The 14,780-nt window shown below is 36.9% G+C and overlaps 1 protein-coding gene across 1 annotated transcript in view; it reads left to right on the top strand.

Moving 5' to 3' along the window:
- Nucleotides 1-302: 302 nt before the first annotated feature.
- Nucleotides 303-14,780, top strand: part of LOC106473153 (nuclear respiratory factor 1-like) — a 28,988-nt gene continuing 14,510 nt past the window's right edge. The window contains exons 1-3 of the mRNA XM_022401641.1: nucleotides 303-373; nucleotides 2,827-2,953; nucleotides 7,059-7,208. Of these exons, the coding sequence (XP_022257349.1) occupies nucleotides 342-373; nucleotides 2,827-2,953; nucleotides 7,059-7,208 (309 nt within the window). The 5' untranslated portion in view covers nucleotides 303-341. The remainder of the gene's footprint in view (nucleotides 374-2,826; nucleotides 2,954-7,058; nucleotides 7,209-14,780) is intronic.

The following is a 14,780-nucleotide window of genomic DNA, read 5'->3' as shown; positions in this document are numbered from 1 at the left end:
ATGTGGCTTGTATGGCTTACTTTTATGGTTCCTGTTCCTGTTTGTTTCTTTTCTGGGACCCTTCTTTGTCACATGACCTCTCCCCCATCACTATTTCAGGTTAGGTTCAGCAGGTTATTAGGTTGGCTTCCTTTTCCCTCTCCTTGGAAAGGCATCTTATTTATCATATCTTGTCTCATCAGATTCGACATATCACCATGTTTCTAGTAGCTCATTTTCATTGTCCTTAGGAGGAGATCATCCAGGCTGGAAGGTGGACTATTCCCCATACCTTTGTCACTCATTACCTACACCATCTGGCTGTGTCCTTCTCTAGTGGATATTGTCTACCTCCTTTAACAATGCTACACACACAAGTTCAACTCTCATGTGGGTAAGTCTCTTTCTGTTATTTTTTCTTTCAGGGTCCTCATTTTTTCTTTAATATCTAATTGGATCCTGCTCAGTGGCGAGTGTTGCCTGGTGAGGTATGTTTTCCTATAAACCCCCACCAAATACCTTTTAGGTTATACCATACAGTGTCAAGATTGGTGTTCTGCTAGTTCACTAGTGGCTTACCTAGTGATATATATATGTAGAATTCTGATACATCCTCTGAGAACCATAACTCATGGACTACCATGAATAAAGCAGAAGGGGATTGCTGCCCAACCCTGCCTCTTCTTTTATTGAATAAATCAGGAGTGGTCTGCTTTTCAGAATAGGGTTTTGTGGTCACCCATTGCACTTTCTCCATTGTGACATTTCTCTGGACTCCCCAATGTATTTTACTCCTCCCTTCCTCAAGTGGAGTTTGAGAGTCCTTGCCACTTCCCAGTTTCTAGCAGCTGGGGTGGTGGACCATGGAGACTTCCTCATGAGTGTAGAATACACATCTTAGCATTACATGTCACTACACTATGTAGAGAAGAGGGCAGAGGGAACCCACCTGACTTCTACCCCCTCATGTCTTAATCATGGGTATGCTGATGTTGATGGAAGCTGGACCAGCCAATACTGTATCCTCCTTGTAATACCGGGTTCAGGTAGGGCACACCCTTTTCTGATGGTTGATACCAGTAGATACCTCCTTCTCTGTATTTCTGGTTGCAAGATGTTTCATTTCCCTATGGGTGAACTCAGGGGACTTCATCTGCCTCATAATACTGGTTGCCAGAGATGCAATGCCCTGCTCCTATGGTTGACCAGGCATTCTACATCTTCCTCGTAATGCCAGGTGCACAGTATTTCTTCTTTGCTCTTACAGTTGAGTTGGAACCATTCTTTTCCTGCTTGTAGCACCTTTTCTTATGGTTAAGTTGAGGCATAGATACAGCCCCATAAGTCTGGGTTTGGTTTGTTGTACTTCTTGACTCCTACAGTTGATTTGGAAGTTTGTCTAGCAGATGCTGTTTGCTTACTTCCTCATCGTAATTCTGGTTGCTTGTAGTGTAGCACTCTGTTTACTTATGGGACAGGTTGGTATATATGTTACAAATGGTCTGCTTTTGAATTTATGTGAGGTCCTTTAAATTATAATGCCAAAGGCAAGACATGGAACCTCGTCTGTACAGATGAGGTTGAGTAGATATCTAGCAATGTCTTGTTGAATGCGTATATCTTCATAATTCCAAGAATTGTCCATTGGCTTTCTGTTTTTTCTGTGTGGGTTTGAAGTTACCTATCTCTGTAAATTTTTTTTTCTATACTACTTTTGACTCTTCTCCTACCAGAGTCGGTTTGTTTCCAGTCACATTTGTACAGTCTATGATGGAGTGGGACTCACATTGATTATTTACACATGATAAATTGTTTTCCAAGGTCTTTCTTTTACTAGCTCCAAGCCTCATTGCTCTCCATTTCTTCGACGTACCCCACATGTGCTTCCATTCCATTACAGTCCATACCTGTTCGATTCTCTATGGATGCTTTCTACAGGGGGGGTCTCTTGTGTTATCTTACACCGGTCTCTCCACCTACTCAATGTGGGATTGATTCTAGCTATTAGGTGAGAAGAGGTATGTATCGTATCAGAAATTATCATTTTCTAACACTGAAACTAGATTTCCAATAGGTACTTACCTCCTCTGACACACTTCCCACTTTTGGTGTTTTTCTGTTTCTTAAAGGCCTCATCTTAGGCCTTAGGAGAGTGTGTAGTGCTCCTATTGGTGGAGGATTGTTGCATGCTAAATGAGCAGATTGAACTTAGGGGGTATAAAGGTTAGTGCATCAAGTGTTAAATTTCTTTTCAATGCATTAGAGGGCAGTGAAAGATTGAGAAAAGCTATTATATAAGGGGAGGTTTTGGCCTACTACAACAGAAATTTCAAGTTAATCCTCTTCATTTTTAATATAATATCTCTAATTAAAGGTAAATTCAAAAATTAGTTTTGGGTTACCGTTACATCATCTTCAAATGTTTGCGTTTTTGTTGTTAAACAAAAATGATCCCAGTGGGTTATTTGCCTTCCTCACATTTTGAGTATCAAACCCAATTTTTAGCATTATAAGCCGTGTGAGCAATTAGAAGGAAATTTTCAAGTCAATCTTTGTTTCTAACATAAAGGATGTCTAATTAAAAGTGAAGACAAAATTTAATTTTATGCTTACTGGTACAAAACTATTAAGTTAATCATTAAAAAAGGTTGAACATGTATAGATTTGGAATAAGGATTATTGTGTAATCTTCAATAATTTTATTAATATGTGGTTGAAAAATGTGGCTATTTTAAGTATCACTTTATTATTATATGATAGTGGAGTGGTTTCAGTAGATTCATTATCTCTTGCAAGGTTGTATATTTGTTATAACTTTTGTTTGTGGACTTTAATTTTTTGTTGCAGGAAGTTGAAAGCAATAATTGATGAGTACAGCACAAGAGTGGGACAGCAGGCTGTAGTTCTGATTGTCACACCAGGGAAACCTCAAAATAATTTCAAGGTGTTTGGAGCTCACCCACTGGAGAACGTGGTAAGCAAACAATATCAGTGTAACGTAGTGTAATATTTGTGCTGCTGTATGAAGTTACTTCTGTTTAAAGGATGCTACTTGGAGTAACTTAACCCATCATTCCACTGCTGTAATACATTAGAAACTTGAAATTGTTTCAATATATCACAAAGGCCTGAACTCTTAAAAGGAAAGACTAAACATAGTATATGTTGAAACCCTAGTACAGGGCATCATGTGATTTTTGTATTGCTGTAACTAGAAAATTGATATGGTATCATAACAATGTCATCATCTCAAATGAAGAATGAGAGTTTGTTTATAACAAGGAATGTTGTATCACATGACTTTTTTAGTACTGCAGTTAGCAAACTGATGAAGTATCTTAACAATGTTGACCCGGCATGGCCAAGTAGTTAGGGCACTCGACTCGCAATCTGAGGATCGCGGGTTCGAATCCCCGTCCCACCAAACATGCTCGCCCTGTCAGCCGTGGGGGCATTATAATGTGATGGTCAATCCCACTATTTGTTGGTAAAAGAGTAGCCCAAGAATTTGCAGTGGGTGGTGATGACTAACTGCCTTCCCTCTGGTCTTACACCACTAAATTAGGGACGGCTAGTGCAGATAGCCCTTGTGTAACTTTGCGTAAAATTAAAAAAAACAAAAACTTAACAATGTTATTATTTCAAATGAAAAACCAAATTTTGTTTAAACCATGGAGTGTCTAGTGCTGAAACAATGTATAGGTTTTTGACAGATGTAAAGTAATCTATCAAATTTCAGTCAATAAAGTAAGTTTTCATTGCGATTGTGAGCCAACTAGTTTAAATAGAAGGTCACTAAATACATTATAAAAAAGATGAATACAGTTTTTGATATTTGCAGTAAGTTACATGCTGAGCCTGTGTAGTTAGTTTACAGCCTCGGTCAGTGTATGAGCAAGCTCTTTTGTATGGAGACTCTGTTCATCATTGGCCCTTGCTAAGATCTTTAAATGTCAACGGTTTTCTTTTAGTGAACTCAATTATGTTCCGTTGACAGCAGAGATAAGTAAATTTATCATCTACATTTCATGAATTCTGTGCAGGAATACAGTTCATAAAAAAAATAGTAGGTGACAGTTTTAAAAACATATCTCAGCTGTATTTGATGGTATACCCTATGAAGGACATTTATCAACTGATTTTTAATAATCAAAGAATATTTGCCTATGTAAGACAAGATAATAACAGCAGGATATTTCAAAACATGGATATTCTTTGACAGAATATTTTTGCAGAGTGTTCATGATGAGCATACTGAAATGGATGGTTTCTGCCTGTTGTAAAAAATATACAAGAAAAGAGGATGAAGTTTCGAAAATCTTTCATTTGAAAATGAAATATAGGAGACTTTTGAAACGTCATCCTCTGCAGTTGTGTGTTTTTTAAAACAGGCAGTTGCTGTATGGTTTACTAAAACTTCACTCATTCATATAGCTACGATAACTTAAAAGAGAAATCCATTTTTGCATAATAATTAGTTGATGTTATTGAATTCTTTATGCAAAGTACTGGATATTTTACATACATGATGAAACAAAAGTTTAATCCCTTTGCTTTAAAAACACTTTGTATATAACTTGCAAAATTAGTATATAAACCAGTGATTTTTTTTTAATGGTATAATTCAGATTGAAGTAAAAATGGTAAATGTGTTATTATACTCATGGTAGTAAAGTGATTGAAAAGATTGCGGACAGTCTTCCAACTATTGTCTTTCATGATTGCCCAAGAAAAAGATTAGCCAAAGAGGACATCAGTCTAGAACCTATATTGACACCTTCAATTTGATCATAAAGATCGCCATTAAGAAGAAAATTATATTATTTTACAACAAAGTTCATCAGCACTTAGTTGTATGTTTCCTTCTGATGGTATGTTTATATACAATGACTCAACATCAAAGCTATAACAATAACCTTTGCTATCAAACTTCATTGGTGGTAAAAATTCAAACAAAAACCAGCTAACGTAAGGTTTTAAGTTCCAATGCTAGAAAATATAGGTTGCAATAGACCTTCTTTTTAATGCAACTCTTGGATGACTGACTACCTCATGGTATAATGTTGAAATATTGTTGTTTTTTTATTTAAAATATTATTTTTTCACAATGTTAATAGGTACCTTTGTAACTTGGCTTCCCGAGTATCAGTAGAATCATTGTGTAACTACACAAACTTAGCTGAATCATTTAAAATGTCTTCAGGTTTTCTTAAGTATTCATCTTTATCTGAAACTACAATAATTTGTTTATCAAATTTAAAAAAATATTAATATAATCATTTTCACTTAAATTCTTCAAAGTGATTAATTTCCCTGAACTGAAATTTACAGTTTTTTATATTAAAAATTGCAGTTATTTAAAGAAGTCAAAGCTATGCCACTAACCTAAGTTCTAATATTACTTAGTGATTGACCAGAGTTACACACCAAATCAGTAGGTGTGACAGTAATTGCAAAAATTTTCAAACCTGTACAGAATAAACTATGAGATTAAGCCTTGTTATCAGTATCATGCAGAACATATTTTGAATAATTAAAAATAACATCACCAGGTTCTTCAATAAACAAATTTTTACCAAACTGTCACCTTAAATTGTTCAAAATAAGCATTTAGTTAAAACTGCACGGGTGACAAAGATATCAAAATTAAATAATAGATTGAACAATCCCCAAGTTTTTCATATTTCTATTTAAAAAGGATGATGTTTCGAGCTAGCACTTTTTGTCAGATCATAAGCTATACGATCTAACAAAGAGCACTAGCTTGAAACATAATCTTTCTTTATATAAGAAACTTGGCGATTGTTCAACCTATTATTTAACCTTACATTAGTCGGTTAACTTAACCAGTTGTTTTTTTCTGACATTGTATAAGAATTCTGTTGTTTTGAGTTTGTATAAAATGATTGAGATGCAAAAAATCTAAGCAACCTTCTTAATTCTCCAATAATTTGAATGCTTTTATGGATTGTCATATTAAAGCTTTAAATCACTGATTCTTTTGTATAATTTCGAAATTCAACAGTTCATTTTGTGTTTTATGATATTGTGTGGAATAACAGAACATTAAAATTCAAAATATTTTCAAACTTTTAGGTTCATTCAAAAAAAAAATTTATGAGTAACTTACTTCAAGTGTAATTATCAGCATTTCTGAACTGAGTTAGGACAGGTTTACCATAACATTGTTTAAGAATATTAGCAATCAACCTGTTTTTAGAAAATCTCAAATATAATATAAATCTTAAAACTAGATGAATGAGAAACCACCTTTTAAGCAAAAAGTCCTCATTAATGTTGAGTGTAACTGCAAAATAATTATATATGTCCATCCTACAATCCATACTTTTATTAATTTTCTCACCCTAATACAAGTTTTGAATTTAGATATAGTACTTTGAGTGGAAAGGCAGGGTTGCCAAATAGTTATAACCATGCTTTATTAAAAATAAACTAAAAAAATTAGAATCAAAAATAGAAATAAATCCCAATAACGTAAACTGTCATCTTATTAAAGAACCAAATACACCATAACGAACATAAAAGATGCACTTTGAAAGCAACATTTATGTACATCATACATAACTAAAATTAATAATCTAAAAACTGAATACCACTTAAGTCTAAATCCTCCTTGAACAAAGAAAATGCTTCATCCAAACAACTTCTAAATAACAACTAAAACCTTCTCCTCCATTTGAAACACAAGCCTTCGGACTAAACTTAGTTCATCTTCGGGTAAATTACATCATAAAAACATAAATATGGTTTATAATAATAGGAGTAACTTACATGTCGAACCTACTTGGTTAATTCCTGATCTCATCAAAATACTGGGTGAAATGAGGAAGCTTTGTTCTGGCCTTTATGGTAGTTTTTCTTCATAGTATAATGTATCTAAGATACTACTCAGTGCTTCATAATGTTTAAGTCAAAAGTTCAATAGAAACCGAGCACCTGAAATTCAAGAAAAATGTACTTTCTTGGTAGTTGCATGTCAGATATATTAGTTCAGTAAATGTGTTTGTTTTACTGTAACTGTTAGAAAGAAACTGAATTATAAGTTATGGGTTCCACAGATTAGAAATTGTCGACAGGTGATTATTCAAGAACTAGAATCAGCCTTGGCCGAGCAAGCTCCACCTCAACACATGGACGATCTGACCATGCATGAGCTTCCTCCATTGGTGATAGATGGAATTCCTACACCAGTAGAGAAGATGACACAGGTAAATATTTAAATCTGATGTTTGATGCTAAGTGATGCAAAGCAGTTTATACTAGTAAAATTTCGAAGGTTTGGTGAATTTAAGTAATGACTGCATTCAACATATATTAGGATAAAATATTTGTTATCTATTTTATTCCCAGCAACTAATCACACAGTGTACAATGGTGGAGTAACATAAATAAAATCATCTCAATCACATGACTTAGTGAAGAACTGATATCAAAACTTATGGTGGTGGATTGTATGGTGTTTTGGATTGTCTTTTACTCACCACAGTGAAACTACATTGATATAGGATTTGAAAAATGTGTAGCATGGATGTTACTAATTTATTCTTCTGATACAGTCTTACCTCCTTTCACAAAAAGCTATCTCAATCTTCTATCTGCCTTCTAAGCATTGCTAAGCATTTTTGCACTCGGTGCAACAGTCTTTATACCCCATCAATTTTGCACCATTTTTGAACATGTACATATCATGTGACTTCTCTCCACCAATAGTATTATACCACCTGTATTAATGCAGCTAGCTTCCTCTACTATTCTCACTCAATTCTCGATTGGCACAGCATTGTTTAGACTTGTGTTTTTCACATGTGGCTGCCGTTTATGAATGTGCTTCTTTGCCATTTCGTATTGGTACAACTTTCCAGGAATTGGGTTTGAATTTATCTGCAAAGGAGGTAGAGGCCTAAATTCACAGGGAGCTAGATTCGTAGGTTTGGCTAGCCATTTATTCTTCTTTCAATGTGACAATGTTTCTGAGGAAAAATACAATCAATGAGAAGAATATTTGGATTCTCTTTTTCTGGCACCTTCTTAATTTGGTCTCTCACATTCTACCCCTCTTCAGGAGTTTTTACGTTCCACTAGTTGCCATGCCACCACATCATTCACTTTGGTGAAGAATTGTTCTTCTCCTCCTTTCATCCTATTGCTTCCAGTTCTCCCAGGGTATCTGTGGTAAGTATTTTGACATGTACACTTCATACCTGGATGATATACCTGTGATAGGCACAGCTCAGATGCCCTTTGTGTGGCTTTGTCCTTATTTACACACGGGAGAATTAACTATTTCATGTCATAAGTGTTCAGATTTTGTAAATTTGAAATTGATTATTAATGTGTTTTAGGTAAATTTAATAATTTTGCCCATTCCTTAATATTACGTACTTTGTAGCCTCAGCAAATTTAGTCTATCATTAATAAGTACTTTAACTAGGTATGCTTAGATAGTTTGTAAGGTATGAATCATTACTACTAGTAATATCTAATTCATTGTTCTATCTAAGTATTTTTCTTTTCATCATTGTTAACTATGTGCCTTATCCTAATTTTTGTCAGTGTAGGATTTAATTATGTGTCCTTTGTCACCTAGGTTGATTTAGAGGAATTGTAAGTTAGATATTCATTATTACTTTGTTTAAGGTAAATTTAATCATTTAGTCAATCTGCACATTCACTATTACTACATACTTTGTGGACTAGGTAATTTTAGATGGTTTATCTATTTGATATTTATAAGTACTTTGTTAACTAGGTATGTTTAGATAGTTTATATGTTACATATCGTTACTACTAGTAATATAGTAATATATAATTCCTTGTTCTATCTGAATAATTTTTTTTTCGTCATTGTTAACCATGTGCCTTATCATCCTAATTGTTGTCAGTGTAAGGCTTAACATTTTTGCTTTGTTACATCGCTGACGTGTTCATTTCTTTCCCATTCATAGGGCTGAAACTAGAAACCTCATTTCTCCTCGTAATCCACAATTCAGGGTTCTTCCACAAATTGCCCACATCATCTATAGTTATTTATTGTTGTGAGTCGGGTGTTGCAGTTCAGGGCCCTACTGTTTGGACTAACCCTAGCTCTTTAAATGTTTTGTGTGTGTGTGTGGTAAAAACTCTTGCCTGACATCTTCTATGTGTCATTGCACTATTCTTTCTATGGATGACTGGCTCCTACTTGCTTCTTCCCATTCACAGTCCAGAGACCACACTCATCTGCTCCTACAAGAATACCCTGTTCTCTTTGGGTCAAACTCATATGCATTCTCTTCAGTTGACACACCTAGATCAGTGGGACTACTCCTTGGATCACCCGCCCTTTTACCCTTTCTTCACCAAACAGAGCTGACCTGACTTGATGGTTAGACAGGGACCAAACCACAGGGGGGGGGGTGCTTGCTTACTCCACCTCATCTGGACTTACATCTGTTCACAGACTCATCTTTAGAGAGTTGGGGTTCTTACCTCGATTCTCGGGAGATTTCCAGTTTCTGGTTAATCAAAGAGTCTTCTCTCCATTTCACCATTCTTGAGCCTTTGGCAGTACTTCGAGCATTGTCTCACTTCCTTCCTCTCCTGCAGGGAAGGAAGATTATGGTGTATTCCACCATCTCCACTGTGGTCACTAATATCACTGAACAAGGGGGTACCAATTCCTGGTTTCTGTGCTACAGATCCTGGATCTCCTTTCCGGGCTCATAGTCATCACATTAATGTCCTAGCTTGTCATTTTCCTAGCTCCCTCAATTTGGTTGTGGATTGATTATCTCCTCCCAACAAGATTCTCCTCTGTGTGGCTTTTTCCTTATTTAACATGAGAGAATTATCTATTTCATGTTATCAGTGCTCACATTTTGGTAAGTTAGATATTTATGTGTTTTTCGTCATCTAAGTTACTTTAGATAAATTGATTATTACTTTGTTTTTAGGAAAATGTAATTGTTTTGCACATTCCTTAATATTACATACTTTATAGACTCAAACTTTAGGTGTGTTCTCAGCCGGGGACACCTCATATATACCATTGCCACACACTGGAACACCAAAATTCCTTCCCTTTGGTTTTCCTTTCCACACCCACTAACTCTGGGGACTGGGCGCATTCTGTCTATGTTTACCCTCGTATTTGACGTCTTTCCATAGTTGTATCCCTATTACATATCATTCTGTGTCTCGGCCTACAGGCAGCTCCGTATTGGTCAGTGCAACTCACTGTTTTGACCTTTACTTCTACAACTTCCTATACCATTACCTCCATCTTGGTCTCTATTCTTTCAACCTCGGTAGGACATTGTTCATCCAGATGTCTTTATGCATGGCTTTTGTCGGGTCCATTGTCTCAGCCCAGAAACTGACTCCATGTATTGCATCTTTCCTTCTTCAATCCATCAGACCTTCTTCTATGTCCATTTACCATAGGCGATGGAATACCTTATGTCTTTGGTTTCTTCAATGTGGTTTCCATCCTTCCCACCCTTCCATTCCTCATTTTTCCCCAATACTTCACCTAGTTGTTTGACAAAGGCTTGTCCACTTTGACTGTGTCTAACTATCAGGCAGCCTTGTCGAACTCCTTCCATTTCTCCAGGTTTCACCTAGTTTTGTCTTCCCTCCATTCTTTTGATTTGCCTGATGGGATCTCAGGGTGGTCCTTTATGCCTTTTCCATCCTCCCTTTGAACCTTTGTCTTCATGTTCAATCTACCATCTCTCTCTGAAGACCTATTTTCTCCTCCTCTTTGCTTGTAGATGTCGTAGATCAGATACTTATACCTTTAATGTTACCAGCTTCCTCTACCATTCCTCTTATGCCATCCTATATCCTGACTGGTCCTTCTTCCCTCAGACCTATGCTGCCCATGAAGCCTATTTGGCTTTCAGATCCATTTCCTTATCTTCCTTCTCCCACTGGTACTCCCATTCTGATCGGCTTCTTTTTCCAGTTCCTTACTTACAGTGTTATATGCCATGTCCTGCCTCCTTTCAGGCTTCACATTCCCTACTTTGTATTCCCTGAAACCCTTCTGTTTCCTGTTATCTATCCCCTGTCATACTAACTGGTTGGGTTTGTCAACTCGTCAGGAAGGCATTTACAGACTTATCCATGGAAGGTCACCATCTCCATAACATTTCTTCTCTTCAAATTCGTCACATCGCGTTGTCTTTGGCTGCTCACCTTCACCATTCTTTGGGAAGATTGCTCTGTCTGTAATGTTGACTACTCCTCCTATCTTTGTTGCTCATTACCTGCATGATCTGGCTGTATCTTCCTCAGATGCATATCGTTTCCTTCCCATGGTGATTCTACACATGTCCTTTTGTTTTTGATTGGGGCATGTTTTCTCACTTCTTTTCATTTATGCTTTTATTTTCAGCAACCCATGTTTTTTGCCACTGATAATGGGATCCCACTCTGTGGCAGGTGTTTCCTGGTCAGGTATACTTTTCCTCAAACCTGCACTATTTATTGATTGCACTATAATGCTCACTGTAGAGATAGGGTGTTCTGCAAGACCATTGGTGGCATACCCAGTGGTATATATATATATATGTTTCTAGATATCAGTAAGTGTCACTCAATGGTGGATCGCTACTCATGGACTTCTTGAGTAAAGCAGAAGGAGATTTCTGCCCATCCCTGCTGACTCTTTGAGTGAACAAATTGGATCAGTCTGCTTTTCAAAATAGGCAATTGGAAACACCCATTGCACTTTCTCCATTGTGATGTTCCTCCAGACTCCCCATCGCATTACTTCCCTCCTTTTTTTTCATCCAGTGGACCATGGAGGCTTCCTCCTGAGTGAGTTTAGAAATTTAATTTACCATACATACTCATGATTATACACTCGGTGAGAAGAGGGCAAAGCTGGTTTCCCTCCTTCCAGTTTTTGTGGATGTTTTTTCCCAGGTGGACAGCTGTCGGTTGGAGCAGGTCCAGCCTAAGCAGGATCCTCTTTGTAATGCCAATTTTGAGATGAAACTACCCTGTTCCTATGATTGTTTGCAGCAGAAGCCCCTCTTCTCATTAATTCTGGTTGCAGGAGGTTCTTTTCCTATGGTCGAGTTTGAAGGACTTTGTCTGCCTCGTAATACTGACAACAGGACATACGTACATTGTTCCTATGGTTCAGTGGATGTTCCATGTCCTCCTCATAATTCCCTGTGCAGGAGGTCTCTCTGCATTTACAGTTAAGTGATTTATGATTTCTGCTCATAATACTAGGTACAGATATAGCCTCATTCTTATGTTGGAGTTGAGGCAATGCCATGACCTCGTAATGCCGAGTTCAGTTTGTTGTACTTGTTGCTCCTATGGTGGTTATAGAAGTTTGTCCAATTTTGACTGAAAACTAACTTCCTCTTTGTAATTCTGGTTGCTTGATGTATGACACTGTTTACTTATGGTTGGAGTTGAGGCAATGCCATGACCTCGTAATGCCGAGTTCAGTTTGTTGTACTTGTTGCTCCTATGGTGGTTATAGGAGTTTGTCCAATATTTACTGAAAACTAACTTCCTCTTCGTAATTCTGGTTGCTTGATGTGTGACACTGTTTACTTACGATTGGGGTTGTTGAGCATATTTAAATGGTCCACATACTCTAGCCACTATGTTTATGTTACAGTATATCTATTTTGATCCTCAACTTCCTAATGTTGAAGATGAGTTATGGAACCTCCTCTGTCCAGTTGAGGTTGTGCATGTACACAGCTAATTCTGTTTATATTTTACTGTGGATTGCACTTCTCAGGACAAATTGCATTGATCAATTTACCTCACTTGCAGAATTACAGTTGATTCTTTTCATAAATGAAGTTAGTTTTAAACTAATGGCTTAGACTTTAAGTTGCTCGTTAAGATTTGCTATCAGGGAGTAAAAGTTATTGACTCATAATTCCTTGAGTGGTTGACTTGACTAGTGTGTGAAATGAGCGTGGCTAATGAATGAACGATTTGCCTCAAGGCATCTGGGAAAGCCATGAATGTCTTCAGCTGAGAACAGGAAGTAGCTATGAAGATGAGGAAGGTTTAAATTGTTGAAATGTAATGTTGAAGTAGAACAAACCTGTGATGACCAAAGCTGTGATGAAAACCCAAGTGTCAAGAAATATGTGATCAATAAATAAAATGTAGTAAAACAGGGATTAAGCAATGACATAGAAGTAAAGAAATTTTCAGTAAATTTGAAATTGTTTTTATACAATTTTTGTGTAGATATGATCTGAAAGGATTACCTTGTTAGGTATTGGCTAGAGTCTGGCAATAATTTGGTTTGGATATTTAAACTTGATTCCCTACTTTTAATTTGCAGGACAGTCTCTTTTCAGAATTTGGATCAGAGTATTCAAAGTTTAAGTTAAAATTTTGTTGTGGGGGAAATGGGAGTACCAGAGAAAACCCACTTTCACGGCCAGGGTGCCAAATAAAAGTGCTCTGACCATACCCAAAAGAATCTAAAAGGGGAGGAAAAAAACGTATATTATATAAAAAAAATTAAAATAAAAAAAAAGGATGAAAAGTAAATGTAAGGCTTGGGAAATCCTTGTCGTAGCTGTCATCAGGGTCAGTGTTGTGGCACTCGTAGTTTGGCTTGTGGAGTAGATTCTTGAGGTTGAACTGTCTTAGCAATATAAGGCTGTGGGTGTAGTGTGTCTGTGGTTGTTGTAGTCTTCATCAGAGTCTATATGTTCTAAGTCATTGGAAAGATTGGGTCTCAAGACGAACATGGATCAAACTGGGTGGAGGGTACATCTGGCTGTTTGGATGACCAGAGAAACTGGCAGAAATTGTCAGTGGACTGTTCTTCAGTCTGAAATCATCTGCCCTTATTAGTAATAAAGGTCTGAGTTTCTTGGTTGGATGCTTGAAAACTGCCAGTTTATTTTGTGGACTGTGATTCTTGGGTCTGCATTGCTTGAATCTTCATTGAAAACTTCTTGACTGGTGGGGTCTGTGTAAAATTGTCTACAGGAACAGGTGACTTGACTACTGTTGTTTGTGTGGATACATCCATGGTGACTGCATTATTCTGTAGCTTCTTCATGGCTAATGTGTCTTGAATGTTGGCAGGAGGCATTTCAGGAATTGCCCATGATGGTCTGCTACCTTGTGTAGGAGTTGTACTAGTGTGTGTTCGGGCATCGTCTCAGTCTTTTGACTCTAAAAAAAAATATGAGAAACCATCAGTTAATAAATGCTCTGCAGTGGATTTGGATGTGGTGACGTATTGGGTTGGTAAGCCTGTGGTTCTTGAGTTGATGAGGTGTACAGCATGGATCGAGTAGTTAGGTCTGTAAACTGGTATCTATTTCTTCTGGAAAATAGAAAACATTTCTGTGTTAGCTCTTGGTGGTTTACAGGTAACAGGAGGGTTTGAGTTTCCTGGGAAACAGAGATAGGTAAAGTCTTCAGGAGAGAGGGGTTTAATAAAAATTCCACCCCTTTGTAATAGTCTTGTCTTCATAGGATCAATTGCAGCACTGGGCTTTTGTTTACTCAGGTTTTGTTTAATCTGGTTGAAAAAGAAGTCCTTTGGAATCCTGTTGATGATAATGGGTGACTACAGGAAGGCTACTTATTCATGGAGTATATAAATTGACATCTTTATGGCTCTTATAACTAAGCTCAAAATCCTTTGTATCGGAAGCTAACATTCTTTACCCTGAAAATGTATTTCCAATAGGTACTTACCACTTGGCCCAGCATGGCCAGGTGATTAGGATGCTCGACTCGCAATCTGAGGGTTGTGGGTTCGAATCCCCGTCACGCCAAACATGCTC

The sequence above is a fragment of the Limulus polyphemus genome, unplaced genomic scaffold, assembly GCF_000517525.1.
Source record: "Limulus polyphemus unplaced genomic scaffold, Limulus_polyphemus-2.1.2 Scaffold5932, whole genome shotgun sequence".
Taxonomy (NCBI): Eukaryota; Metazoa; Arthropoda; class Merostomata; order Xiphosura; family Limulidae; genus Limulus; species Limulus polyphemus.
Note: the sequence above shows the minus strand (reverse complement) of the source record. Positions and strands in the feature narration are given on the sequence as shown.